General features: G+C 41.0%; 1 protein-coding gene across 1 annotated transcript in view; it reads left to right on the top strand.

The window, feature by feature from the left end:
- The first annotated feature begins 17,398 nt into the window (after positions 1-17,398).
- LOC135574108 (uncharacterized) overlaps positions 17,399-26,524 on the top strand; it is an 82,763-nt gene continuing 73,637 nt past the window's right edge. Inside the window, exons 1-3 of the mRNA XM_065024988.1 lie at positions 17,399-18,243; positions 18,424-18,529; positions 18,625-18,682. Coding sequence (XP_064881060.1) covers positions 17,399-18,243; positions 18,424-18,529; positions 18,625-18,682 — 1,009 coding nt within the window. The remainder of the gene's footprint in view (positions 18,244-18,423; positions 18,530-18,624; positions 18,683-26,524) is intronic.

Here is a 26,524-nt window from a genome sequence, read left to right as displayed (position 1 = left end):
TTATTGCTGTCATGTTCTGACCTTAGTTCCTTTATTATGTCTTTGTGTTAGTTTGGTCAGGGCGTGAGTTGGGGTGGGTAGTCTATGTTATTTTTTCTATGTAGTATTTATGTGTCTGGCCTGGTATGGTTCTCAATCAGAGGCAGGTGTCGTTCGTTGTTTCTGATTGAGAATCATACTTAGGTAGCCTGTTTTCCCCATTTTAGTTGTGGGTGAATGTTTTCTGTCTCTGTGACTTCACCAGACAGAACTTTTTCGTTCGTTCTCCTTGTTATTTTGGTTTTTTGTGTTCAGTATTAATAAATATCAACATGGACACGTACCACGCTGCATATTGGTCCGATCCTTCATACTCCTCGTCAGAGGAAGACGGATCTCGTTACAATTGCCCACCATAGATCTTTAGTATTGTCATCCATGTCTGTATGGAAGACACCATGAAAGACATTCTTGGCATTTATACATACATCAAAATCAATACTTCTCATCAGATCCCATAATTCATTAGTTCTGTAGCAGCTCAATGAAAGGTGTTCTAAACTGCTTCATCATGACGATTAGGCAAAGGACAAAATGAGCTTTTAACAAAACAGCTCCACTTGACTACAGCACTGGTAGGCCTAAACGTCATACAGAAATCAACCATGCAGTATCTTTCAGCAATTTCAACATTCAATATGTGCTGGATTTACAGCTAATGTGACCACATCTAAAAAGCCCCAATGCGGGACGAGGGCAACAATTGGGCAGGTCATGCATAGCATTAAGGAAACCTGCTCTTTCCATGACATAAACTGACCAGGTGAAACCAGGTGAAAGTTATGATCCCTTATTGATGTCACTTGTTAAATCCACTTCAATCAATTTAGATGAAGGGGAAGAGACAAGTTAAAGAAGGAATTTTAAGCCTTGAGACAATTGAGACATGGATTGTGTATATGTGCCATTCAGAGGGTGAATGGGAAAGACAAAATATTGAAGTGCCTTTGAACGGGGGTATGATAGTAGGTGCCAGGTGCACCGGTTTGTGTCAAGAACTACACCGCTGGTTGGTTTTTCACAATCAACAGTTTCCCGCATGTATCAAAAATGGTCCCCTACCCGGAGCCTCGGAGAGAGGGCACACACACTCAAACAGGGAATTCGCTAACGCAACCAAAAGTTGCTGGGCAGCTTTAAAAAGTAGTTCAATGTGTCGCTATACGCTTTAAATAATAACAATAGCAGGGGGGGGGGGGGGGGTCTGAAAGCTCACTGCATTTGTGAAACACCTTCAACCATAAACCTTTGCCTCTGAGAATAACATTGACGTACACATTGACATTGGTGACTGAGTTCATCGGGCCGTGTATAGGGGATGTTGTTCCCACTGTGACGATTAAAGGCAATCCAACAGGCAAAGCGTCAGTACAGAGACAAAGTGGAGTCACAATTCAACAGCTCAGACAGGAGACGTATGTGGCAGGAACTCCAGACAATCACGGATTACACCAATGTCTTGCTCCCAGACAATCACAGATTACACCAACATCTTGCTTCCGGACAAGCTAAACACCTTCAGACAGGCTAAACACCTTCTTCGCCCATTTTAGGATAACATAGTGCCACCGACACCTTGTTCTCTGTTGCCGGCAATGTGAGTAAGACATTTAAGTGTGTTAACCTCCGCAAGGCTGCCGGCCCAAACGGCATCCCTAGCCGTGTCCTGAAAGCATGCGCAGACCAGCTGGCTGGAGTGTTTACGGATATATTAAATCTCTCCCTATCCCAGTGTGCTGTCCCCACTTGCTTCAAGATGTCCACCATTGTTCCTGTACCCAAGAAAGTGAAGGTAACTGGACTAAATGACTATCGCCCCATAGCACTCACTTCTGTCATCATGAAGTGCTTTTATTTATTTACTAGATTATAGATATATATATATATATATTTACAGTTTTCAACCCACCTCACCACTAATTAGCCTACTAGAGGAGCTGATCATGGACCATAGGAAAAGGAGGACCAAACAGGCCCCCATTAACATCAACAGGGCTGTAGTGGAGCGGGTCGAGAGTTTCAAGTTCCTTGGTGTCCACATCACCAACAAACTATCATTGTCCAAACACACCAAGACAGGGCATGACAACACCTTTTCCCCCTCAGGGGATTGAAAAGATTTGGTATGGGTCCCCAGATCCTCAAAAAAGTTCTACAGCTGCACCATTAAGAGCATCACCGCTTGGTATGGCAACTGCTTGGCATCTGACCGCAAGGCGCTACAAAGTTTACTACGTACGGTCCAGTACATCACTGGGAACAGGCTTCCTGCTATCCAGGACCGCTACACCAGGCGATGACAGAGGAAGGCCCAAAAAATGTGCAAAGATTCCAGTCACCCAAGTCAGCGACTGTTCTCTCTGCTACCGCACGGCAAGCTGTACCGGAGTGCCAAGTCTAGGACCAAAAGTCAACAGCTTCTCAACAGCTTCTACCCTCAAGCCATAAGACTGCTGACCAATTAATCAAATGGCTACCCAGACTATTACATTGACCCCCCTTTGTTTTTACACTGCTGCTACTTGCTGTTTATTATCTATGCATAGTCACTTTACTCCTACCTACATGTACACATTACCTCGACTAACCTGTACCCCCACACATTGACTTGGTACCGGTACCCTCTGTATATAGCCTCGTTATTGTTATTTTGTGTTAATTTTTATTAGATTTTTTACTTTAGTTTATTTAGTAAATATTTTGTTAATTATATTGCTTGAACTGCATTGTGAGGTCTACACCTGTTGGTTAAGGGCTTGTAAGTAAGCATTTCACTGTGAGGTCTACACCTGTTGGTTAAGGGTTTGTAAGTAAGCATTTCACTGTGAGGTCTACACCTGTTGGTTAAGGGCTTGTAAGTAAGCATTTCACTGTGAGGTCTACACCTGTTGGTTAAGGGCTTGTAAGTAAGCATTTCACAGTAAGGTCTACACTGTTGGTTAAGGGCTTGTAAGTAAGCATTTCACGGTAAGGTCTACATTGTTGGTTAAGGGCTTGTAAGTAAGCATTTCACGGTAAGGTCTACATTGTTGGTTAAGGGCTTGTAAGTAAGCATTTCACGGTAAAGTCTACACTGTTGGTTAAGGGCTTGTAAGTAAGCATTTCACGGTAAGGTCTACACTGTTGGTTAAGGGCTTGTAAGTAAGCATTTCACTGTGAGGTCTACACTTATTGGTTAAGGGCTTGTAAGTAAGCATTTCACGGTAAAGTCTACACTGTTGGTTAAGGGCTTGTAAGTAAGCATTTCACTGTGAGGTCTACACTGTTGGTTAAGGGCATGTAAGTAAGCATTTCACGGTAAAGTCTACACTGTTGGTTAAGGGCTTGTCAGTAAGCATTTCATGGTAAGTTCTACACTGTTGGTTAAGGGCTTGTAAGTAAGCATTTCACTGTGAGGTCTACACCTGTTGGTTAAGGGCTTGTCAGTAAGCATTTCACTGTGAGGTCTACACCTGTTGGTTAAGGGCTTGTAAGTAAGCATTTCACGGTAAAGTCTACACTGTTGGTTAAGGGCTTGTAAGTAAGCATTTCACTGTGAGGTCTACACTGTTGGTTAAGGGCTTGTAAGTAAGCATTTCACAGTAAAGTCTACACTGTTGGTTAAGGGCTTGTCAGTAAGCATTTCACGGTAAGTTCTACACTGTTGGTTAAGGGCTTGTAAGTAAGCATTTCACGGTAAAGTCTACACCTGTTGGTTAAGGGCCTGTAAGTAAGCATTTCACTGTGAGGTCTACATTGTTGGTTAAGGGCTTGTAAGTAAGCATTTCACGGTAAGGTCTACATTGTTGGTTAAGGGCTTGTAAGTAAGCATTTCACGGTAAAGTCTACACTGTTGGTTAAGGGCTTGTAAGTAAGCATTTCACTGTGAGGTCTACACCTGTTGGTTAAGGGCTTGTAAGTAAGCATTTCACTGTGAGGTCTACACCTGTTGGTTAAGGGCTTGTAAGTAAGCATTTCACTGTGAGGTCTACACCTGTTGGTTAAGGGCTTGTAAGTAACCATTTCACTGTGAGGTCTACACCTGTTGGTTAAGGGCTTGTAAGTAAGCATTTCACGGTAAAGTATACTGTTGGTTAAGGGCTTGTAAGTAAGCATTTCACTGTGAGGTCTACACCTGTTGGTTAAGGGCTTGTAAGTAAGCATTTCACAGTAAGGTCTACACTGTTGGTTAAGGGCTTGTAAGTAAGCATTTCACGGTAAGGTCTACATTGTTGGTTAAGGGCTTGTAAGTAAGCATTTCACGGTAAGTTCTACACTGTTGGTTAAGGGCTTGTAAGTAAGCATTTCACTGTGAGGTCTACACTTGTTGGTTAAGGGCTTGTAAGTAAGCATTTCACGGTAAAGTCTACACTGTTGGTTAAGGGCTTGTAAGTAAGCATTTCACTGTGAGGTCTACACCTGTTGGTTAAGGGCTTGTAAGTAAGCATTTCACTGTGAGGTCTACACTGTTGGTTAAGGGCATGTAAGTAAGCATTTCACGGTAAAGTCTACACTGTTGGTTAAGGGCTTGTAAGTAAGCATTTCACTGTGAGGTCTACACTGTTGGTTAAGGGCTTGTAAGTAAGCATTTCACGGTAAAGTCTACACTGTTGGTTAAGGGCTTGTAAGTAAGCATTTCACGGTAAAGTCTACACCTGTTGGTTAAGGGCTTGTAAGTAAGCATTTCACTGTGAGGTCTACACCTGTTGGTTAAGGGCTTGTAAGTAAGCATTTCACTGTGAGGTCTACACCTGTTGGTTAAGGGCTTGTCAGTAAGCATTTCACTGTAAGGTCTACACTGTTGGTTAAGGGCTTGTAAGTAAGCATTTCACGGTAAGGTCTACATTGTTGGTTAAGGGCTTGTAAGTAAGCATTTCACGGTAAAGTATACTGTTGGTTAAGGGCTTGTAAGTAAGCATTTCACGGTAAGGTCTACACTGTTGGTTAAGGGCTTGTAAGTAAGCATTTCACTGTGAGGTCTACACTTGTTGGTTAAGGGCTTGTAAAGTAAGCATTTCACGGTAAAGTCTACACTGTTGGTTAAGGGCTTGTAAGTAAGCATTTCACTGTGAGGTCTACACTGTTGGTTAAGGGCTTGTAAGTAAGCATTTCACGGTAAAGTCTACACTGTTGGTTAAGGGCTTGTCAGTAAGCATTTCAAGTATAAGTTCTACACTGTTGGTTAAGGGCTTGTAAGTAAGCATTTCACTGTGAGGTCTACACTGTTGGTTAAGGGCTTGTAAGTAAGCATTTCACGGTAAAGTCTACACTGTTGGTTAAGGGCTTGTCAGTAAGCATTTCACGGTAAGTTCTACACTGTTGGTTAAGGGCTTGTAAGTAGGCATTTCACTGTGAGGTCTACACCTGTTGGTTAAGGGCTTGTCAGTAAGCATTTCACTGTGAGGTCTACACCTGTTGGTTAAGGGCTTGTAAGTAAGAATTTCACTGTGAGGTCTACACCTGTTGGTTAAGGGCTTGTCAGTAAGCATTTCACTGTAAGGTCTACACTGTTGGTTAAGGGCTTGTAAGTAAGCATTTCACGGTAAAGTCTACACTGTTGGTTAAGGGCTTGTCAGTAAGCATTTCACGGTAAGTTCTACACTGTTGGTTAAGGGCTTGTAAGTAAGCATTTCACTGTGAGGTCTACACCTGTTGGTTAAGGGCTTGTCAGTAAGCATTTCACTGTGAGGTCTACACCTGTTGGTTAAGGGCTTGTAAGTAAGCATTTCACTGTGAGGTCTACACCTGTTGGTTAAGGGCTTGTCAGTAAGCATTTCACTGTAAGGTCTACACTGTTGGTTAAGGGCTTGTAAGTAAGCATTTCACGGTAAAGTCTACACTGTTGGTTAAGGGCTTGTCAGTAAGCATTTCACAGTAAGTTCTACACTGTTGGTTAAGGGCTTGTAAGTAAGCATTTCACTGTGAGGTCTACACCTGTTGGTTAAGGGCTTGTCAGTAAGCATTTCACTGTGAGGTCTACACCTGTTGGTTAAGGGCTTGTAAGTAAGCATTTCACGGTAAAGTCTACACTGTTGGTTAAGGGCTTGTAAGTAAGCATTTCACTGTGAGGTCTACACCTGTTGGTTAAGGGCTTGTCAGTAAGCATTTCACTGTAAGGTCTACACTGTTGGTTAAGGGCTTGTCAGTAAGCATTTCACGGTAAGTTCTACACTGTTGGTTAAGGGCTTGTAAGTAAGCATTTCACTGTGAGGTCTCCACCTGTTGGTTAAGGGCTTGTCAGTAAGCATTTCACTGTGAGGTCTACACCTGTTGGTTAAGGGCTTGTAAGTAAGCATTTCACGGTAAAGTCTACACTGTTGGTTAAGGGCTTGTCAGTAAGCATTTCACAGTAAGTTCTACACTGTTGGTTAAGGGCTTGTAAGTAAGCATTTCACTGTGAGGTCTACACCTGTTGGTTAAGGGCTTGTCAGTAAGCATTTCACTGTGAGGTCTACACCTGTTGGTTAAGGGCTTGTAAGTAAGCATTTCACGGTAAAGTCTACACTGTTGGTTAAGGGCTTGTAAGTAAGCATTTCACTGTGAGGTCTACACCTGTTGGTTAAGGGCTTGTCAGTAAGCATTTCACTGTAAGGTCTACACTGTTGGTTAAGGGCTTGTAAGTAAGCATTTCACGGTAAAGTCTACACTGTTGGTTAAGGGCTTGTCAGTAAGCATTTCACGGTAAGTTCTACACTGTTGGTTAAGGGCTTGTAAGTAAGCATTTCACTGTGAGGTCTCCACCTGTTGGTTAAGGGCTTGTCAGTAAGCATTTCACTGTGAGGTCTACACCTGTTGGTTAAGGGCTTGTAAGTAAGCATTTCACGGTAAAGTCTACACTGTTGGTTAAGGGCTTGTAAGTAAGCATTTCACGGTAAGGTCTACACTGTTGGTTAAGGGCTTGTAAGTAAGCATTTCACGGTAAGTTCTACACTGTTGGTTAAGGGCATGTAAGTAAGCATTTCACGGTAAATTCTACACTGTTGGTTAAGGGCTTGTAAGTAAGCATTTCACGGTAAGTTCTACACTGTTGGTTAAGGGCTTGTAAGTAAGCATTTCACGGTAAAGTCTACACTGTTGGTTAAGGGCTTGTAAGTAAGCATTTCACGGTAAGTTCTACACTGTTGGTTAAGGGCTTGTAAGTAAGCATTTCACGGTAAATTCTACACTGTTGGTTAAGGGCTTGTAAGTAAGCATTTCACGGTAAGTTCTACACTGTTGGTTAAGGGCTTGTAAGTAAGCATTTCACGGTAAAGTCTACACTGTTGGTTAAGGGCTTGTAAGTAAGCATTTCACGGTAAGTTCTACACTGTTGGTTAAGGGCTTGTAAGTAAGCATTTCACGGTAAAGTCTACACTATTCAACGCATTTGACAAATACAATTTCTTTTGATTTGATTAGAAGTTTACTTCAATATGATGCTTATTATATCAATATTTGCGTACCCTGGCGGTACAAGCTACCAAAAGTTCCTGTTTCCAACAGGCCTGTCGTGACATTATTTATCCATTGTACATTACTCACATAAACATGTTGAATGAAAACCTGTTTATTGACCTCCATACAAAAACGGCACCTGCTGGAGAAGACATATTTTCACGCATGTGACTAATGTACGTACGTACGGATGGACTGATGAAGACTGATCCACAGTCCCCTTCCGACTTCATCGTTAGGGACAACTAGAACATTGATATCATGGAAGGTCAGTCCTTGAATCAATAGCTCTGTCTACTGAAACGGGTGAGGAGTACACTTTGTTATTGTTTCAAAGGCTGATTGCTCCTTTAACTTTTCCTACATTTTCGGTTTGAACTCTGTGTACATTTGTGGCGAATGTATTAATTGTGTGTTTCTTTCAAGAAAATTGTGTTTCTTTCTCAAGAAAATAGTGTTTGTGTGTGTGTGTGTGTGTGTGGTGGGGGGGTTGCAGCATTTCACTGAATGTCTCTTGTCATATCTATCCATCATTAGTCATATCTTGTGGCTATATTTTTTTGACAATAAAGAGATTAACTGTTTGTCATGTCATAGTAATTTATGACATGACACATACAAGGACGCATGTCACCGTTATGTTATGTTAGTTATTGGGAAGGGATATAACGCTATAACTGAAGAGAAACAGGTGATGATGCATTTTCCAGCACTGACTCAGCGTTAGTACATAGAAACTACCATCTCCGTTTCCAAGTAACACACGATGTCAGGAAAGGATTGGGGACTAAACAACATGGTAACTACTAATGGTAATAGTATTATTAGCTAATTACCTAGTAAATACATAGTTATTACCATCTTATTACTCGGTTATTACCTAGCTGAAATGGGGTGGCAGCGTAGCCTAGTGGTTAGAGCATTGGACGAGTAACCGAAAGGTTGCATTGACGTACACATAGGTTCAAATCCCTGAGCTGACAGTTCTCTTCCTAGCCACAACATAAAAAAATTCTAGATAAAAGTGTTGGTGTGTGTGTGTGTGTGTTGGTGAGTAAAGCCTATGTCCATGCATGCTTTATTAGATAAAAATGTAATGGCGTTGACGTGATTAAAACCTGTCTGTTCTGCACAATGTTTTTTTAAATGAAAATAGCTCTTTAAAATGTAGATTTTAGGTAGGCTAGGGGTTACGATTAAGGTTAGGGTTAAGTTTAGGAGATAGGTTATCTAAAATGTTTAGCTAACATGCTAAGTAGTTGCAAAGTTGCTAAACAGTAGCAAGCAGTCGAAACGTTTCTAATTAACTACAATGTTAAAGTTGTCCGTGACGAGATTCAAACTCGCAACCTTTTGGCTTGCTAGACATTCGCATTATACGCCCACCCAAACACCCAGCATCTGTCTTATGTAACTATACCAAACGTAACATATCATACTAATTTCAGTGTCCCGGATTTGCATTTTTATGTAAATAGTCTCATTCACCCCTTTACATTTGTGTGTATAAGGTAGTTGTTGCAAAATTGTTAGATTGCTTGTTAGATATTACTGCACTGTCAGAACTAGGAGCACAAGCATTTCGCGACAGTCGCATTAACATCTGCTGTGTATGTGACTATCACAATTTGATTTGATTTGATTAGATGTTTATGTTACGTCTAGTCTATAAGACCAGGCTGCTGTAGGACCCAATGGTAGGAGCACCATTTGAAGAAACTTTTGGGGATTCATGGTGAACCATTTCCACAGAGGTTTCTAAACAGGAACCCAAAATGGTTCTACATGGATCCCAAAAGGGTTCTTCAGAGTGCCCCTACAGGGACAAATGAAGATCCCTTTTGTTCTAAGAACGTAGTATGCAGGCCAATTTGGGATTTTAGCGAGAACGTCTACAATACAGAGGAAAGCAACATAGAAAATACAAAGAATAAGGTCAAAGCTTTATGCACAGCCATGCAACTTCAAGGTGCTAATTCTAGCAGGAACAACTCAGTATCCCTAAACGCAAGGAGAAACCACACACTTGAATGACAACGACCGACCATGGATATAAATTGTGGTTTTTAATTTCATGGCGGTGTACACATTTGGAATGAACGACGCGTTTCGCATCTGCTTCGTCAGGTTCTTTCGGAGTACAAAATGTATTCACGTTCACAGTAACCAACACACAGACTGTAGAGCCACAGCCTTCACTGCTAAACAGGAGAGTAGCAGAATAAAGTCATCCAAATGAAAACTAGTAAGGCGGTATGTAGCCTAGAGGTTAAGAGCTTTAGGCCTGTATAAACCAAAAGGTCCCGGATTCAAATCCCAGAGCTGACTTGGAGAAAAATCTGTCAATGTGCTCTCGAGCAAGGCACTTAACCCTAATTGCTCCTGTAAGTCACTCTGGATAAGAGCATCTGCTATATGACTAAAATGTAAAGGAGGCAGATAAACTAAATTGACAAAGGGGGGGGGGGTCATGGGGTCATGTAGGGTCATGAAAGGGGTTGAATAAAGAGAAAACAATGCATACAAAATCCAGAAATGTTAAATTATTGTGCAATTCATATCTATAGGCTACATTGAGGTTTTTCTTTCATTATTTATATATTTTTTGAAGCGTACCTGGACATTGACTGTAGGTCTATAACCTCTCACCTTGCCTGCTATAATTTAACTTCTGCAGAATTGTGTTTTTCATGCAGTAAAACTATACACTAAATGTACATTTTAACAGGAGTGTGGAAATATTATTTCTTTCTTTCAGCATATTGAGAGAATGAATGTGTAGTTAGGGACGTTCTGTAAATGTGTTCTCTTTATCAGCATCAAAAAAGCTGATAGTATTTCAACAATAGCCTATACATCCAAGCCAAACTGATATTTTATCAAAAGCATGTTGGGTCGTTTTAACAACTTTTAATGTCCTTAAAATCGGTCAAACTGATGCCATTTTACAGCTTTTCATCATGAGGTAGGAAAGTATGTGGATATATTGAAGCAACATCTCAAGACATCAGTCAGGAAGTTAAAGCTTGGTCGCAAATGGGTCTTCCAAATGGACAATGACCCCAAGCATATTTCCAAATTTGTGGCAAAATGGCTTAAGGACAACAAAGTCAAGGTATTGGATTGGCCATCACAAAGCCCTGACCTCAATCCTTTTGAAAATGCGTGGGCAGAACTGAAAAAACGTGTGCGAGCAAGGAGGTCTACACATCTGACTCCGTTACACCAGCTCTGTCAGGAGGAATGGGAAAAAATTCACCCAACTTATTGTGGGAAGCTTGTGGAAGGCTACCCAAAACGTTTGACCCAAGTTAAACCATTTAAAGGCAATGCTACCAAATATTAATTGAGTGTATGTAAACTTCTGACCCACTGGGAATGTGATGAAAGAAATAAAAGCTGGGAAAAATCATTCTAATTGAGTGTATGTAAACTTCTGACCCACTGGGAATGTGATGAAAGAAATAAAAGCTGAAAAAAATCATTCTCTCTACTATTATTCTGACATTTCACATTCTTAAAATAAAGTGGTGATCCTAACTAACCTAAGACAGGGCATTTTTACCAGGATTAAATGTCAGGAATTGTGAAAAACTGAGTTTAAATGTATTTGGCTAAGGTGTATGTTAACTTCCGACTTCAACTGTGCCTGTCTGTCGTTGCCAGATGATTACTGGACTCCATCATTCTGAGGGATAGGCTTAGGATCCTATGTTACATTAGTATTTCTGTATAAACATACATCTTGATGTCTGTTGCATAAGAGCACATTGCACTTTTGTATGATTTCTAATCGAATCAAATCAAATTGGTCACATACACATGGTTTGCAGATGTTATTGTGAGTGTAGCGAAATCCTTGTGCCTCTAGTTCCGACAGTGCAGCAATATCTAACGTGTAATCTAACAATTCCCCAACAACTACCTAATTCACACAAATCACAAGTCATAATAATAGTCGTAACTCTGACCCCACTCAGTAATAATAATAGTAGTAACTCTGATCCCACTCAGTCATAATAATAGTAGTAACTCTGATCCCACTCAGTCATAATAATATTAGTAACTCTGATCCCACTCAGTCATAATAATAGTAGTAACTCTGATCCCACTCAGTCATAATAATAGTAGTAACTCTGATCCCACTCAGTCATAATAATAGTAGTAACTCTGATCCCACTCAGTCATAATAATAGTAGTAACTCTGATCCCACTCAGTCATAATAATAGTAGTAACTCTGATCCCACTCAGTCATAATAGTAGTAACTCTGATCCCACTCAGTCATAATAATAGTAGTAACTCTGATCCCACTCAGTCATAATAATAGCAGTAACTCTGATCCCACTCAGTCATAATAATATTAGTAACTCTGATCCCACTCAGTCATAATAATAGTAGTAACTCTGATCCCACTCAGTCATAATAATATTAGTAACTCTGATCCCACTCAGTCATAATAATATTAGTAACTCTGATCCCACTCAGTCATAATAATAGTAGTAACTCTGATCCCACTCAGTCATAATAATAGTAGTAACTCTGATCCCACTCAGTCATAATAATATTAGTAACTCTGATCCCACTCAGTCATAATAATAGTAGTAACTCTGACCCCACTCAGTCATAATAATAGTAGTAACTCTGATCCCACTCAGTCATAATAATAGTAGTAACTCTGATCCCACTCAGGCATAATAATAGTAGTAACTCTGATCCCACTCAGTCATAATAATAGTAGTAACTCTGATCCCACTCAGTCATAATAATAGCAGTAACTCTGACCCCACTCAGTCATAATAATAGCAGTAACTCTGATCCCACTCAGTCATAATAATAGTAGTAACTCTGATCCCACTCAGTCATAATAATAGTAGTAACTCTGACCCCACTTTTTTTCTCAAAGCTGATGGGATGTCCTGTGTCCTACTAATATCACTACACTCGTAACAACTTAAGTACTATGAAACTTCTATTCGATCAAATAAACCTCATGGCAAATTTTTAAAACCCATACATTTTTGGACTGACCAAATTCTGCATTCTCATTGACCTCCATACAAAAACTAATTTATTAATGGATGAATCAGGTGGAAATTTCATAAAACACCTGAACACATTTCCCTTTGCAAAATCAGCTGTCTCTGTCTCTAGCTCACTGGCACGGAAACTCGGAGGGCCCTGAGTAGGCTAGTTGATATAATGTTGCAAGTTCGCTACTGACAGCTTCAGGTCGGACCTTCATAAATACAGTCATTCTGCCGGTCCCAGTTGATTGAGTTGATAGGCTACAATGTTGCACTTCACTGGTGTTAACTCAAGTCAAGACAGATAGAAATAGCTCAAGTCAAGACAGATAGAAATAGCTGAAGCCAAGAAAGACAGAAATAGCTCAAGTCAAGACAGACAGAAAGAGCTCAAGTCAAGACAGATAGAAATAGCTCAAGTCAAGACAGATAGAAAGAGCTCAAGTCAAGACAGATAGAAATAGCTCAAGTCAAGACAGATAGAAAGAGCTCAAGTCAAGACAGATAGAAATAGCTCAAGTCAAGACAGATAGAAAGAGTTCAAGTCAAGACAGATAGAAAGAGTTCAAGTCAAGACAGATAGAAAGAGTTCAAGTCAAGACAGATAGAAATGGCTCAAGTCAAGACAGATAGAAATAGCTCAAGTCAAGACAGATAGAAATAGCTCAAGTCAGGACAGATAGAAAGGGAGGCAGACAGACAGAGTAGAGAGATTAATGCATTGAAAGAACCTGCATTTTCATCTGGATATTTTCTGTTTTAATTTGTTGGTTTACTGCAGGCTATTTTTACTTAGTTGACAATTTTAGGCCTATTGCTGCATTGGCCTTGGCTATCTCTTAGTTCCATGCGCTCATTTCTTTAGCTGTCAATGGCTCACAGTGAATCAACGTGTCCATAAGGCAGAGGCTGGTGCTCTCCCATCAGTGGAATGTTATCTCTAGGATTTATATCATTTTAATTCAGATTTGTATTATTAACCACGTGACAATGATTTTGAGAAACGAAAACGTTATTATTGAAATTAAACTGTTCCACGAAATTTCACTCAGGAAAATAATAACTGTCAAACAGATTGGTAGAAATGGTAGGATAAATTGTAAGCTTCCCCAAACTTGAAAGTCACACGCTGCCTAGGAATAGACAGTTGTGAACAGAGCGCACATTTCTTTGTACTGCATAATTACAATGGATATGTGTGTGAGAGAGAGATAGCGAGAGGGGTGTTGTCACTAAGATTGTGCCTATTAAAACTGAGCACAAATGGACATCTATGCGATCCATCCCAGAGAAAATCATTCACCTCAAATCAGCACCAGCAGGTGGAAAGCACCACTCACTGTGTTGCCTGTTAGACTGGGGCTGCTGGGCTGCTGGGCTAGTGGGCCTACACATACATGTTTGACATGGAAAGGAGATGGCCTGCAAGATGAGGGCGAGAGAATGCCATGTTCCTTATTTTATATAGTTCACATTCCCTTTTTGACAAGTTTAGAATTGTAAACAACAACAACAAAAAATAGTGAATGACTATTGCGAGCACCGCTCCAGATCACTTGATATTCACTACAAGGGGGCGAGAAGAGAGGGGAGAAAGACAGAGGGAGAGAGAGACCCGACTTAACTCGAACTAAACTCTAAACAGCAAGAGCATGTCCGACTCCAAACCCCCACAACTGAATAGATAGGATCATGAGCAAAACATGTCAATGTATATCAATAATGCAACAGAAAATAGTTTTTCAAAGTTTTTTATTGCAACACAAATTATTTCAGATTTACCATTTCACCTTCATCACCTGTACATCCCGCGGCTGTGTTGAATTATTTGTATTTATATTTTATTTAACTAGTCAAGTCAGTTAAGAACAAAATCTTATTTACAATGATGCCTACCCAGGCCAAACCCGGACGAAGCTGGGCCAAATGTGCGCCGCCCTATGGGACTCCCAATCACTTCCGGTTGTGATACAGCCTGAATGCATTACAAAAACATATAATGTACATATGTAACAGGGTTATATTGGTGATTCCCCTTGACACTTTATTGTTAAGCCAATGGGTTTTTTGGTTTTAGAATTCCAGCTAATACTAGCTAGCAACTTACTGTGTCTGGTGGGGGGGTTCGTATATTTTGTACACTGCGTCACGTGCAGAGTTGGATGGTGAGCTGTGCATTGCATGACGTGCAATTTTGTGCTGTTTCTATAAGGTACATTGTTCAAAATATTATATTGTATATTGTAATTGTTATATTATTTTGTTAACTACATTGCCCAGTGAACAAGCACCAAACCAGCGTGCGTCACGTGCAGAGTTGGATGGTGGGCTGTGCATTGCATGACGTGGAATTTTGTGCTGTTTCTATCAGAGTAAAGCTCCATGACTGGTGTTTGAATGTTACATGACGAGACAGAGGCATTGATGCGAGTAACCAGTCTTGTTCAGTACATGACAACATGTACTGGCTGCCCTCAACTATTTCAAACTCAAGGGTGTATTTCTGGCCACGTAAAACACACTCTGTCACAAACAGGCCTAAAGAGGTCATGAACTGGCCTGAATACAGTTTCAGCTTGGTGCTACTCTGTGTGAGTTTGTCTCTGGGCGCGAGCCTCCTTTTGTCTTTAAGGCTCATAATGTTGCATGTGGCCCCTGAATCTAGCTGGCATTGCTGTGGTTTATTATTAAGTAGCAGAGTGACAAACCACTTTTGTCCTTTTGCCCTCACTGCGGCAGCCACTACCTCATCTTCCTTTTCCAGAAGTCCCGTTGCTAGCGCATAGTCCTCCCATTCACCTCTGAACGTATCCCAGTTCGTGTTCCAATCCCCGCTGAGCTTCATAACGGCGGGGAGGGGGAATGTTCGCTGCCATGTCTAACCGGTGCTAACAACACTGAAGCTAACTACCAAACTCACTCTAGGCTTAAGGCCAATTCCGGGGTAAATTTTACACAAATAAGCATTTGTTTGTAAACCAGAGCAGGTGACTCTAATTTGCGGAAAGCATGGTTAGTTATCCGACTCTGACACCATGTTTGAATGTTAAATGACGAGACAGAGGCATTGATGTGAGTAACCAGTGTTCAGTACATGACAACACATCCGGGTATCTCAAGCACCCCGGTAAAACACAAGAGTTGCAGTAATGAACATTTACCAACAGATGGATTCACTGTGCCATCTTACACCCATAACAACTGGTGCTACAAGTTGGAGCTTGTGTCGATGATTGATTGTACACAACGCAAGAAGAGTACTGTTACAAATACGTCTATCAAGTAAACCACAAAAAGCAAATAAATATTCAACTTAGTAAACAATCAATTATAGTGACACATGGCACGCTCACTTATCCACACAAATCACTGTATTTGCTATAATCTTCTCCTGAATGCGATCCACGATGTCATCCTTACCTTGCGCCAGAGGGTGGCAGTATTGCTATGCATAAAATCACTGCGACACCAACCCGTCAGTCATACAAACAGAGGGTTATTCAGAGGGGTGGGGGAAACACCATCCACAATGCAGGTCAGTGGGTAGGACAGGGTTTACCAAAAGGACAGTGAGGAGATGCCCCATGTAGGATACATTTTTATGCCTGTCTGAAATCTGTTCATTTTCTTATGGACTACATTTGGCTAAACTGCATAGGCCTTTTGGAGCATGAAAAACAGTGTTTTAATTCCCGTGAAACTAGGCCAAATCAATATCTCATCTAGCCTGTTTAAAGGGGCAATGCAAGTAACTGAATTGTTGCAGAATTTTCTATAATGGAGATTATTTTTATTGTAGTCCTCTGCATATATTATTTATGGACAATCAGTCACCCCTGTAAAACCTACTGTCATGCAGCATACTACAAAGACAAATGAAATTCAACATCAACAAGAACCAAAGCAATTCTTAGACCTGTTAAATTGATTGGAAATACAACTATTTAGCATCACAACAAGCCCCCCCACACACACAGGCTTCTGAGGATTTATGGAGCCAATGATCTACCCAATAATTACAATATCAATAGAATTTAATACAAACATTCACAAAAATAGAAACCTGAGTAGAGAGTGGGTCTCTATCTCTCCTGTAAAGTGAGAACCACACACCCCCACACTCTCTGTTGTAGGGTCGGTAGAGAAGTAACATTTTGGGGCATGTAGAGACAGGAAAGAATGAGAGCAGTGGGTGGGAGTCTTAAAACTGCTAATTGACTGTGTTTGTGTCTCTCCAGTCTCTACGGCCCAATGTCCCTTATTATCTACAGCCCACATTCAGGATAACAATAGATATAGAAGCTGTAGAAGGGGATGCCTGTTCTATTCATTCTGATTCTGTGAATAGAACACTGTAGTTGTCTCATTACAGACGTTGAGTTTGAGATCCATAGAGTGCAGTTGGGCCCTACCACAGTGTCATGTTTGATGTGTGTTTTATACATCTTTGCTGACATGAGCACTCAGGGTAATATGATATTGGTCACTCGCTCGCACGCAACCACACACACACACCCTGACACATGTACGGCCACGCATGCACAAATACACACAATGAAACTGTGGTAGAGCCCAACTGCACTCTATGGATAATCCTCTAGGGGCCCATTCTATTGATTTATATTTTTTTATCTTTAAGCCATTTACACTATAATGGATGGAAACCAGGGCAACTCATCCCATCTCATTATATTGAGGAGTCTTTTCATTGTCCTTCAATATCAAACACATTTCTAAATACACCCCACTGAATAGACTGCCTTATATGGTATTATTACAGTAAAATGACCCTATACTTTCTGTGTAATGTTCACAATAATTTAGCTATTTTTGTCATTATCTTCTATTTCCATCGGGTGAGAGGATGAGACCACACATACTTCATTATGATCTGCTTTCCTGACAATTTATTGTACCATAATGACTGACCCTAGTGCCCTGTCTCTCCTCCAGGGGGTTCCACTAACCACCATGTCCCCTCTAGTGTCTGACCCTAGTGCCCTGTCTCTCCTCCAGGATATACCACTAACCACTGTGTCCCCTCTAGTGACTGACCCTAGTGCCCTGTCTCTCCTCCAGGATATACCACTAACCACTGTGTCCCCTCTAGTGACTGACCCTAGTGCCCTGTCTCTCCTCCAGGGGGTTCCACTAACCACCATGTCCCCTCTAGTGTCTGACCCTAGTGCCCTGTCTCTCCTTCAGGATATACCACTAACCACTGTGTCCCCTCTAGTGACTGACCCTAGTGCCCTGTCTCTCCTCCAGGGGGTTCCACTAACCACCGTGTCCCCTCTAGTGACTGACCCTAGTGCCCTGTCTCTCCTCCAGGGGCTTCCACTAGCCACCATGTCCCCTCTAGTGTCTGACCCTAGTGTCCTGTCTCTCCTCCAGGATATACCACTAACCACTGTGTCCCCTCTAGTGACTGACCCTAGTGCCCTGTCTCTCCTCCAAGGGGTCCCACTAACCACCGTGTCCCCTCTAGTGTCTGACCCTAGTGCCCTGTCTCTCCTCCAGGATATACCACTAACCACTGTGTCCCCTCTAGTGACTGACCCTAGTGCCCTGTCTCTCCTCCAGGATATACCACTAACCACTGTGTCCCCTCTAGTGACTGACCCTAGTGCCCTGTCTCTCCTCCAGGGGGTTCCACTAACCACCATGTCCCCTCTAGTGTCTGACCCTAGTGCCCTGTCTCTCCTCCAGGATATACCACTAACCACTGTGTCCCCTCTAGTGACTGACCACTGTCTCTCCTCCAGGTAACCACTGTGTCCCCTCTAGTGACTGACCCTAGTGCCCTGTCTCTCCTCCAGGGGGTTCCACTAACCACCATGTCCCCTCTAGTGTCTGACCCTAGTGCCCTGTCTCTCCTCCAGGATATACCACTAACCACTGTGTCCCCTCTAGTGACTGACCCTAGTGCCCTGTCTCTCCTCCAGGGGATTCCACTACCACCGTGTCCCCTCCACTGTGTCCCCTCTAGTGACTGACCCTAGTGCCCTGTCTCTCCTCCAGGATATACCACTAACCACTGTGTCCCCTCTAGTGACTGACCCTAGTGCCCTGTCTCTCCTCCAGGGGTCCCACTAACCACCGTGTCCCCTCTAGTGTCTGACCCTAGTGCCCTGTCTCTCCTCCAGGATGTACCACTAACCACCGTGTCCCCTCTAGTGACTGAGCTATACTCCAATGTGCAGTGTATCTAATAGGCCTATCCACCTATATGTAGCCCTACCAGTATAGGCCTATACATATGCAGGCCCATACATCTACATATAGGCCTATAGACCTACATGCATATTCACATTTAGTTATGCATACGTAGTCTAAAAGGTCAACAAGTCATTAGTCTATGACCTCAAACTCAACTCTGACCTCGAAGCCAGTGTCACTGGGTTTTTTCACTGTTGCCTCTAATCAGGAACTGATTGAGACCCAAGACAAAGTTTGGGAAATCCTGAGGGAAACAGGGTGCCATTTAGCGCAGTCAGTTCTCTTGTGAGACTGTCCTGTTGTCAAAATAAATAATAATAGTCCTGAATAATACATGGAATATGTCATTATCTACAACAATGGTGTGACTTGAGTTTCAGGCATAGTCACTGTAGAGTATGTGTGGATTAAAAGAACCAATAAACAAATTGATAAATGATGCATTGTGGAGCCTACTGCCTCTCCAGGGTGCTGTTGGAGAGATGCATCTCTGCAGCGCTCCACCAATGTTCATTAAACAACATGATCTAACATAAATCATGTAGCAGATAGAGGATATGGAGGAAAGAGTATGTGGTCTTTTCTGTATCCTGCTGGCTGAGATCAAATGTATGAAGATGTAGGACACATTTACATCATGCAGGTTCTCTGATCTAATAGGCTAATAACCTAAAAGGCACTAAATCAATTATAATGAGCATGTCATGTTAACAACATAACCTAATAACAGGACAGGTCACAATCAAATGGACAATATGGAATATACAATCACAACTGTTATGGGAGAAAATTATGTACATACATGGAACAACACAAATATTGTCTGGTAAAATGCATTGTCTATTGTATAGGCAGGAAGCAGAGAAAGGCCATGGTAGTATGGGACAGCTGGGAACACTAAAAATGCAGATACATAGACGCCCTAGACCAGCTGGACATATAAAGATCAGAGGGATAGACAAAGGAGGGGTCAGCCAAATGACCAACTGATGGATTACAGACATCAATCACATCACAGGGGAGACATATAAGTCTGTTTGATCTTAGACAACCATATGAAGAGAAGGACACCAGGGCAGCTGGACACACTAAAAACTAGAGATAAAAGACATACAAAGGGACACTAAAACTAATTACAGGGTCTAAACACAGGCCACAGGAAAGAGGGACGTATATTATCTTTAGGTCAAAGCAAGGGTCTTGTCATCATTATAATCTGACGGAAAGCAGATGTCTGGGCTGAACAAGCAGGATGCACAGATTGGGATGTAACTTAATTTGCATATGGGAGGGACTTATGTGGTATGTGTATAACTCAGAGCGAGTGCTCTGAAAAAGTGTGTGTGTTTGCCCGCTCCGGCTTATGATACTGTTGTATTAAAAGTCTATATTGATTTTCACAAAGTTCTTGGTGTGTCATATTTGAACCGATTTGCCACCACAGACTTGGCTTGCCAGGAGAATCAAGGACTGAAAACGTTCTTGGCTGGCAGCGGATCTTTGGACGATCTGGGCAAACAAGGGTGGCCACCAGCTAAGGTAAGACAACAGTGAAATGTTTGCGTAGATCGCTTCAGAGATCCTGCCTCAGCAAGAGGAGTGTCAAGTAGGTCTCTCTCTCTAAAATTTCCAAAAATTATAGAAACGAAAGAACTTTTTGAAATTCAATGAATTTGCATGCATGTGTGTAAGCTTGGGAATTGTATAATGAATGTGCATGCATGTTTAGTGAGTAAGTAGGCGGGGCTGTGAACTTCGCTGGTGTCGGTTGTGAGATTCGAATGTTCGGGGCAGGGCTATAGCCGTCTGCTTATATGTTTAGAAAATAAATAAGTAATGAGATAGATAATATCCATGGCTACCGCTTCAAGGAAAAGGTCTGTACGGATGAGTATTTAGTAAATAGATACACATGGCTACCGCTTTGAAAAAGAAGGTCTGTACGGGTGGATATTTAGAACACAGGAAGAACAATAGCCTGATTGTGCGGCGTTCAACTGAAAAAAAGGAAATCCTGCGATACCGCTTCAAAATGTTACCGGAAGGTCTGAATGGATAGGGTTACTTTATTGATAAGTAATCCTGCGATACCGCTTCTAAATATTTAACTGAAGGTCTGTATGGGTAGGCTACTTTATTGATAAGTAGATAGGGAAATATTCGTGGCTACCGCTCTATGAAAAGAGGTCTGAAACGGACGGATATTTAGAACACTGGAAAGAACGCTAGCCTGATTGTGCGACGTTCAACTGCAAAAAAAGAAATCCTATAATCTAGGTTTATGTTGTGGAAGGGAATTAAGTCCAGAGAAAGAGACTGTTTTGTTTTAGGTAAAAACAAAAGGATTGAATGAATGAATGGAAATAAATGAATGAATGAGAAAGATGTTGTAATACAATTCTGTGTGAGGATAGAACTGTAAAGATAGGAACAAGTTGGATGTGGTTAGACAGAACGTCCAAGAAGAGGGAGTGCGCAGCCCTCCTGTGACAGAGTATATAGTTGACTTCTTCTGACTGGCCAAAAGTGATCCTTTATCAGCTTAAAACATTTACAGAGTGATCCCTATCATAGTTTAAATACCATAGGGTAGAGGGAAAAAAAAAGTAAGGAACATCAAAATAAAATAAGCGATTGCGGTAAGAATAATGAAAGATGTCGAAACAAGTAAATAAAAATAATGCAAAGAAGCATTACCCGGATAGTATAAAACGGATGCTAAATAGGAAGAAATAACTTAAAAATACAGATAGACTAAAATATACTGGTTAAAATAAATCTAGGCGGTCAGAATAAAGTGAGAAGTCTAGAATACATATTAAAATATCACGAGCCCCGTAAACGAAATAGGAGGCTGCAATTTAAAAATAGCCTCAGGAATTAAACAGTAAAATAGGCTAAGAGAGAATATAGCAAGCGGATAAATAAAGAGATAAGAAAGGGCAGACATTGTAAAAAAGCTGAATTAGAAGGGAAATTATATGAAATAGGATTTAATACACTGAATAAAGTTAAAGTAATAGTATAAGCAAAGATAAAAACACAGTGATATTTGAGGTGCTGTACTAGAATAAGACATTAAGGCTTCTGTAGAATTCAGTAATACAGTAGTAGACATTATAGAATAGGTTAATAGGGAGGTATTATGATGTGACTAATAAATTATTATTTGAAAGTAGGGTAGATCTATCTTGGAAAATAGTCAATAAAGTGTATAAAGCGAAGGAGTGTTTAGGAAAATAAATAGTGGCATGGAAACAAACGGACTGTTTCTCCCTGGAATATAGAGATAGCGAAATGTAATAAAGCCATAGAGACGCTGAAAGACGGGTACCTAATTCTACCAATCAATTGAATATGAAGGAGCAAACCGTATAATGTAGGGCAACATTACCCGGTAAACAGGATAAATAAAATAATGAATTGGAACAATCACATAAATCATAACAAGAAGCTTAACTTATCAGCGTTTTTTAATGTTAATTACCCCATCATCAGAAATACATTACGATGGGGCGTATAGTTGTAGATCAGGGCTAACTAGTGTGGGGGGAAATTAGTGTAAGATGACACTGGAATGCTATAGCAGAGAATGCAGATATACAGGAATTTACATTCGTTTCAAAAGAACAACAACTGATCGTTCAAGGTTAGTACGAATGGAGTTTTCAAGCGGTGACAGTCTCTGATTGATCAAAAGTGGTCTAGGAGAGTACAGTTTATATGTGATGAAATACGTACTAGATCACGTTTTACCTAACTTCTAGTAAGGTACCCCGATGTAATTTACAAATAGCCCCACTTGGAGTCGCTTGCATTAAAATGGCGGTTTCATGGTGATAAAATGCGTGGAGAAGTTGTTATTGGCGTCAAAATGCGGAGAATAAACGTATAGAAGGATTGCAGACGTGGTGAAGGTGGTTGGAAGAAGAGCAAATTGTAGTGTATGGGTGTTTTCAATTTCTAAGGGTAGGATACAGATGGCCAAGCAGGGAGGCATTGTGCGTTCTGTGCATGGCTGGAGCCTCTGTCGCATGCTTGGGAAAAGTGAGGATTTTAGTATGTGTAATACTTGCTGATTGAAAATTTAACATTGTGAATGTTAACGAAATGTACATTTCTTTTCCAGAGAAAAGGGTTACATTTTCAATGATTTTTTCAATTCAGTTTCAGATTGGGTATGCAGAAGGATGGAAATGTTTTTGAAAATGTGGTTAAGTTGTTTCTAAAGAAAGGAGAGTGAAAACATTTTAATGGTGTCAAATGCCCTGAACCCTAAGAATTTCCCGTGAAGACTGATCAACTTCACTAGAAATTGTTGGAACAGGTGGGATTTAATTATAAAATGATTGAGAAACACCAGTCTCTATTCAAAGTGTACTATCACTTTGAAATTCCATTATTTCCTTGGGAAAAAGATGAAGAGTTGTAAATCTTGAATTGACTAGTTAAGGTTTATTTTTATTTAACATGGGGTTATAGGAGAAAATATCAGTTCCCTGGGGTTATGGTCTTTGGGTAAATACAAAATGTGCTTTGTTCATTCTACATATAAAATGGAAATATATGTAAACAAGGGATAACAGTTACTCCAAATAGGTTATTGGAGTGGGGGTTTCTGCAAGGGTTATGTTGATAACTACATAATCTGTAGCTCATTTGAGAGATTGCCAGTAGAATAAGGGAGTTATCATGGAAATGTAATGTCAGAATGCATTAATGCTTGGGAGAGACTATCATCACACCAAGTGGGTGGGAAACTCAAACCCACCCTACTGGCTGAATAGTGTGGGACAACTGTGTCTGATGACCTGTGAACTGTATCTGGAATGATATGTGTCTGGGAGAAGAAAGACTAAAGGGGATTGGGGTAATGACCTTTTATTACCAGGCTACTCATGACAGAAAAACAGAGGCAAAAGGGGCATGATAAAATAGATGTTACTGGTACTAAAAGTTTTTAGTATAATGTTCATTATTAAAGGGATGATGTATTAAATTGAGTAGGTAAAATTTGAGGTAAAGTAAACACTAAGGACTGTTATCCTGAATATTGAATTGGACAATTTATAAACAACATTTAGTTATGTTTTGAATATGGGAAAACTCTGGAAACTAATCCTGAGACAGGTTGATTGACAGAACTTGCAGAATATTAGATTATTTTATTTTGCAATATCATTGTAATTGGAGTGATACATTGGAATGAATAACTGTTGTGTGATAACACCCAAGGATGAAGAAGACATTATAAATAGTGGTAATTTATTGCAAATATGCAGTTATTATAATTTACTTTACTATTTTTCTTGTTTGGTCAATTTATTTTTGTCTTAAAGGGAAAATCTGAGGAGAGACTGATATAAATTGACTAAAAATGATTTGAGAATGTTTAAGTATGTATCAAACTATGGAAGGAAATTAGGAGTAGTGACTTATGTGTTATGGGTTAGAAAAACTGTAACTACATTGGGGGCTCATATGAAGGTTATGGTAACAAGGGGGGGGGTTATTTCTAGAAACAATGTATATTGATAGACAAGATAATTCACAGAAAAGGAAGGACAGTTGGTCTTGTAAAAGTATAGGGACAATTCTAAAAGTCGATAGAACATTACACACACCTAGATTATGGTAAAAGTAATACGTAGTGATATTTTGAAGAAGCTTAGGACTTAGTTTTGTTAGGATTGGAGATTCTTTCAACTGGAAGACACTGATTACATGATATTCTTACAGCAGTTGCTGTAGGGACCATAATTTGGCTATCATTATGAATATTTTTGTGGCAAGAGGCCAGGTATTTGAGACAGAATGTTTACATAACAGAATGTTTACATAGGGCTGTTATTTAAGAAAGTCTGTTGTCAGGAAATAACCCACGTGTTAGTATGTATGTTCCCAGGAAAAGACAGCACGTAAGACGCCAGATGGAAGGGCATGGGCTGAGTTCTGGAGACTGAGTGTACATCAAGATACACCGGGCTGGGGATATACTTCTTACAGCACCTGCAGTGGTAAAGATCATCATGTCTCTCTTTGATGGGTGCATAAGTTTCACAAGAAGTAAGGTCCAGCTGAATAATGGGTGAGCTTGAAAACACCATGACAGAGGACGTGAAACAAAACAAAAGAGAGAGAGAGAGAGAGACTAGATTCTACTGTAGACATACTGGGTTGAGTTTGGGGGTTATTTGTTTTATTTGATAATGTATCATGTGAATAAGGATAGATGTTAGGGTAGTTGTACTCTAAACCACATGTTGAAGGCTCGATGTGGAAGCCCATTCAGTGTTGAATTACTTCAAGGAGAAATAATGTTGATTAAGGTTATGCACATGCTTATCAGTTGAAATAGAGCAGATGGGGAACTAAGTAAAAAATGACATGATTTGGGAACACCTCTCAGAACCTGCGGCCGAAAGGGGAAGACTGGATAAAAGCACGAGGAAGCTAATTAGGGCCTCCATTTTTGTGGAGTCCAGCAGAAAAGTATCCTGGAGGCATAGAGTCAGGTGAAGAGAGAGTGGGAATTGTCATGGTCTCAGATTTAAGTATTCATGAATACAGTCATGCATAACACATAACATTGTCAATACTGTTATGTTTTGTCCTTTGTTTTCCAAGTCTTATGTTTAGGAAACCAGATGGAGAAGGGTTCTCCAGCTTCAGCTGGAATGTCAGTTTGTGTGATGAGTGATGGAAGTAAGAGAATGTATGGTGTAGTCATAGAACAGAGGCCATAAGTCTCTAAGTCTGAATGCCCCACAGAAAGAAGGCAGAAACCTGAACCAGGACGAGAGGTTCCACATCTGATGATCCAAGGGGACCAGAAGGACCTCTCCCAGTGATACCAGGATATCCAGTCTACGTTCGAGTATTCCGAAGGAAGTGGGATCAGCCGAGGAGGGAAGGACCCCACGAGGTGGCAACAGCCACAAACACGGCCGTCCAAGTGAAAGGAAGCAAGACGTGGTATCATCTAAACCACTGCACCCGAGTCCCGACGGAGAGAAGGACACAACCATACAGAGCTGGGGACACAGAGGATGCTGATTCACCAGGGGGGAGCCCGGAGGGAGCAGGAGCAGCGGAATCGATCAAAGCGCCGGGGAGGAATCAAGAAAATGGCAGACCAGATACAACGAGTGCATCAGCTAACACACTCAGAAGAAGCATCAGGGGGAAAAGGGCCTGAAAAGTAAAGAGACAAACGACCAAAGTCTCCTCCAGTATGGCCAGAAAGCCCAGAAATGGGGGGGGGGTAACATGTCTGCTACTCCTGATGATATACTTGTTGGGGCAGACTCTGTTGACGGAAGCCTTCTACAGTGGGACCCCGAGGTATCGCCTAAAGAATGGGAACATCTCTTCCCTGAAAGGCACGCCTTCCCAGATGGAAGCCCAGTTCGGCCTGAGGAGGGAACAACAGGCGAAGAGTGGAGGAGAAACCTTATCAGGAACAACAAGTGAAGAAAGTGGAGGAGAAGTTACCAAGAGCAGAAGGAGAAATCTTGCAAGATGAAATGAAATGGGGATTTCCCACAATTGACTTTTCAGCCCTTACCTGGTGTCCATAATGAACAATTGAAATTAGGACCACAAAGAACAGTGACAATGGTAGTGAGAACAACTAAGGACAATATGGAAATGATGCATACACTCCACGATCAGATAAATGATAAAAACAGGAAGAAGAGAGGAACCTGTTGAACAAGATGAAAAAGACAGGATTTTTTTTGACAGGTTTAAGTTTCATGTTCCGCCACAAAGGACAGGTTCTGTATGGAAGAAGAAACCTGTACCGGAGGAGCCACTCTGTGGATG

The sequence above is a fragment of the Oncorhynchus nerka genome, linkage group LG12 (genome assembly GCF_034236695.1).
Source record: "Oncorhynchus nerka isolate Pitt River linkage group LG12, Oner_Uvic_2.0, whole genome shotgun sequence".
NCBI classification, from domain to species: domain Eukaryota; kingdom Metazoa; phylum Chordata; class Actinopteri; order Salmoniformes; family Salmonidae; genus Oncorhynchus; species Oncorhynchus nerka.
Note: the sequence above shows the minus strand (reverse complement) of the source record. Positions and strands in the feature narration are given on the sequence as shown.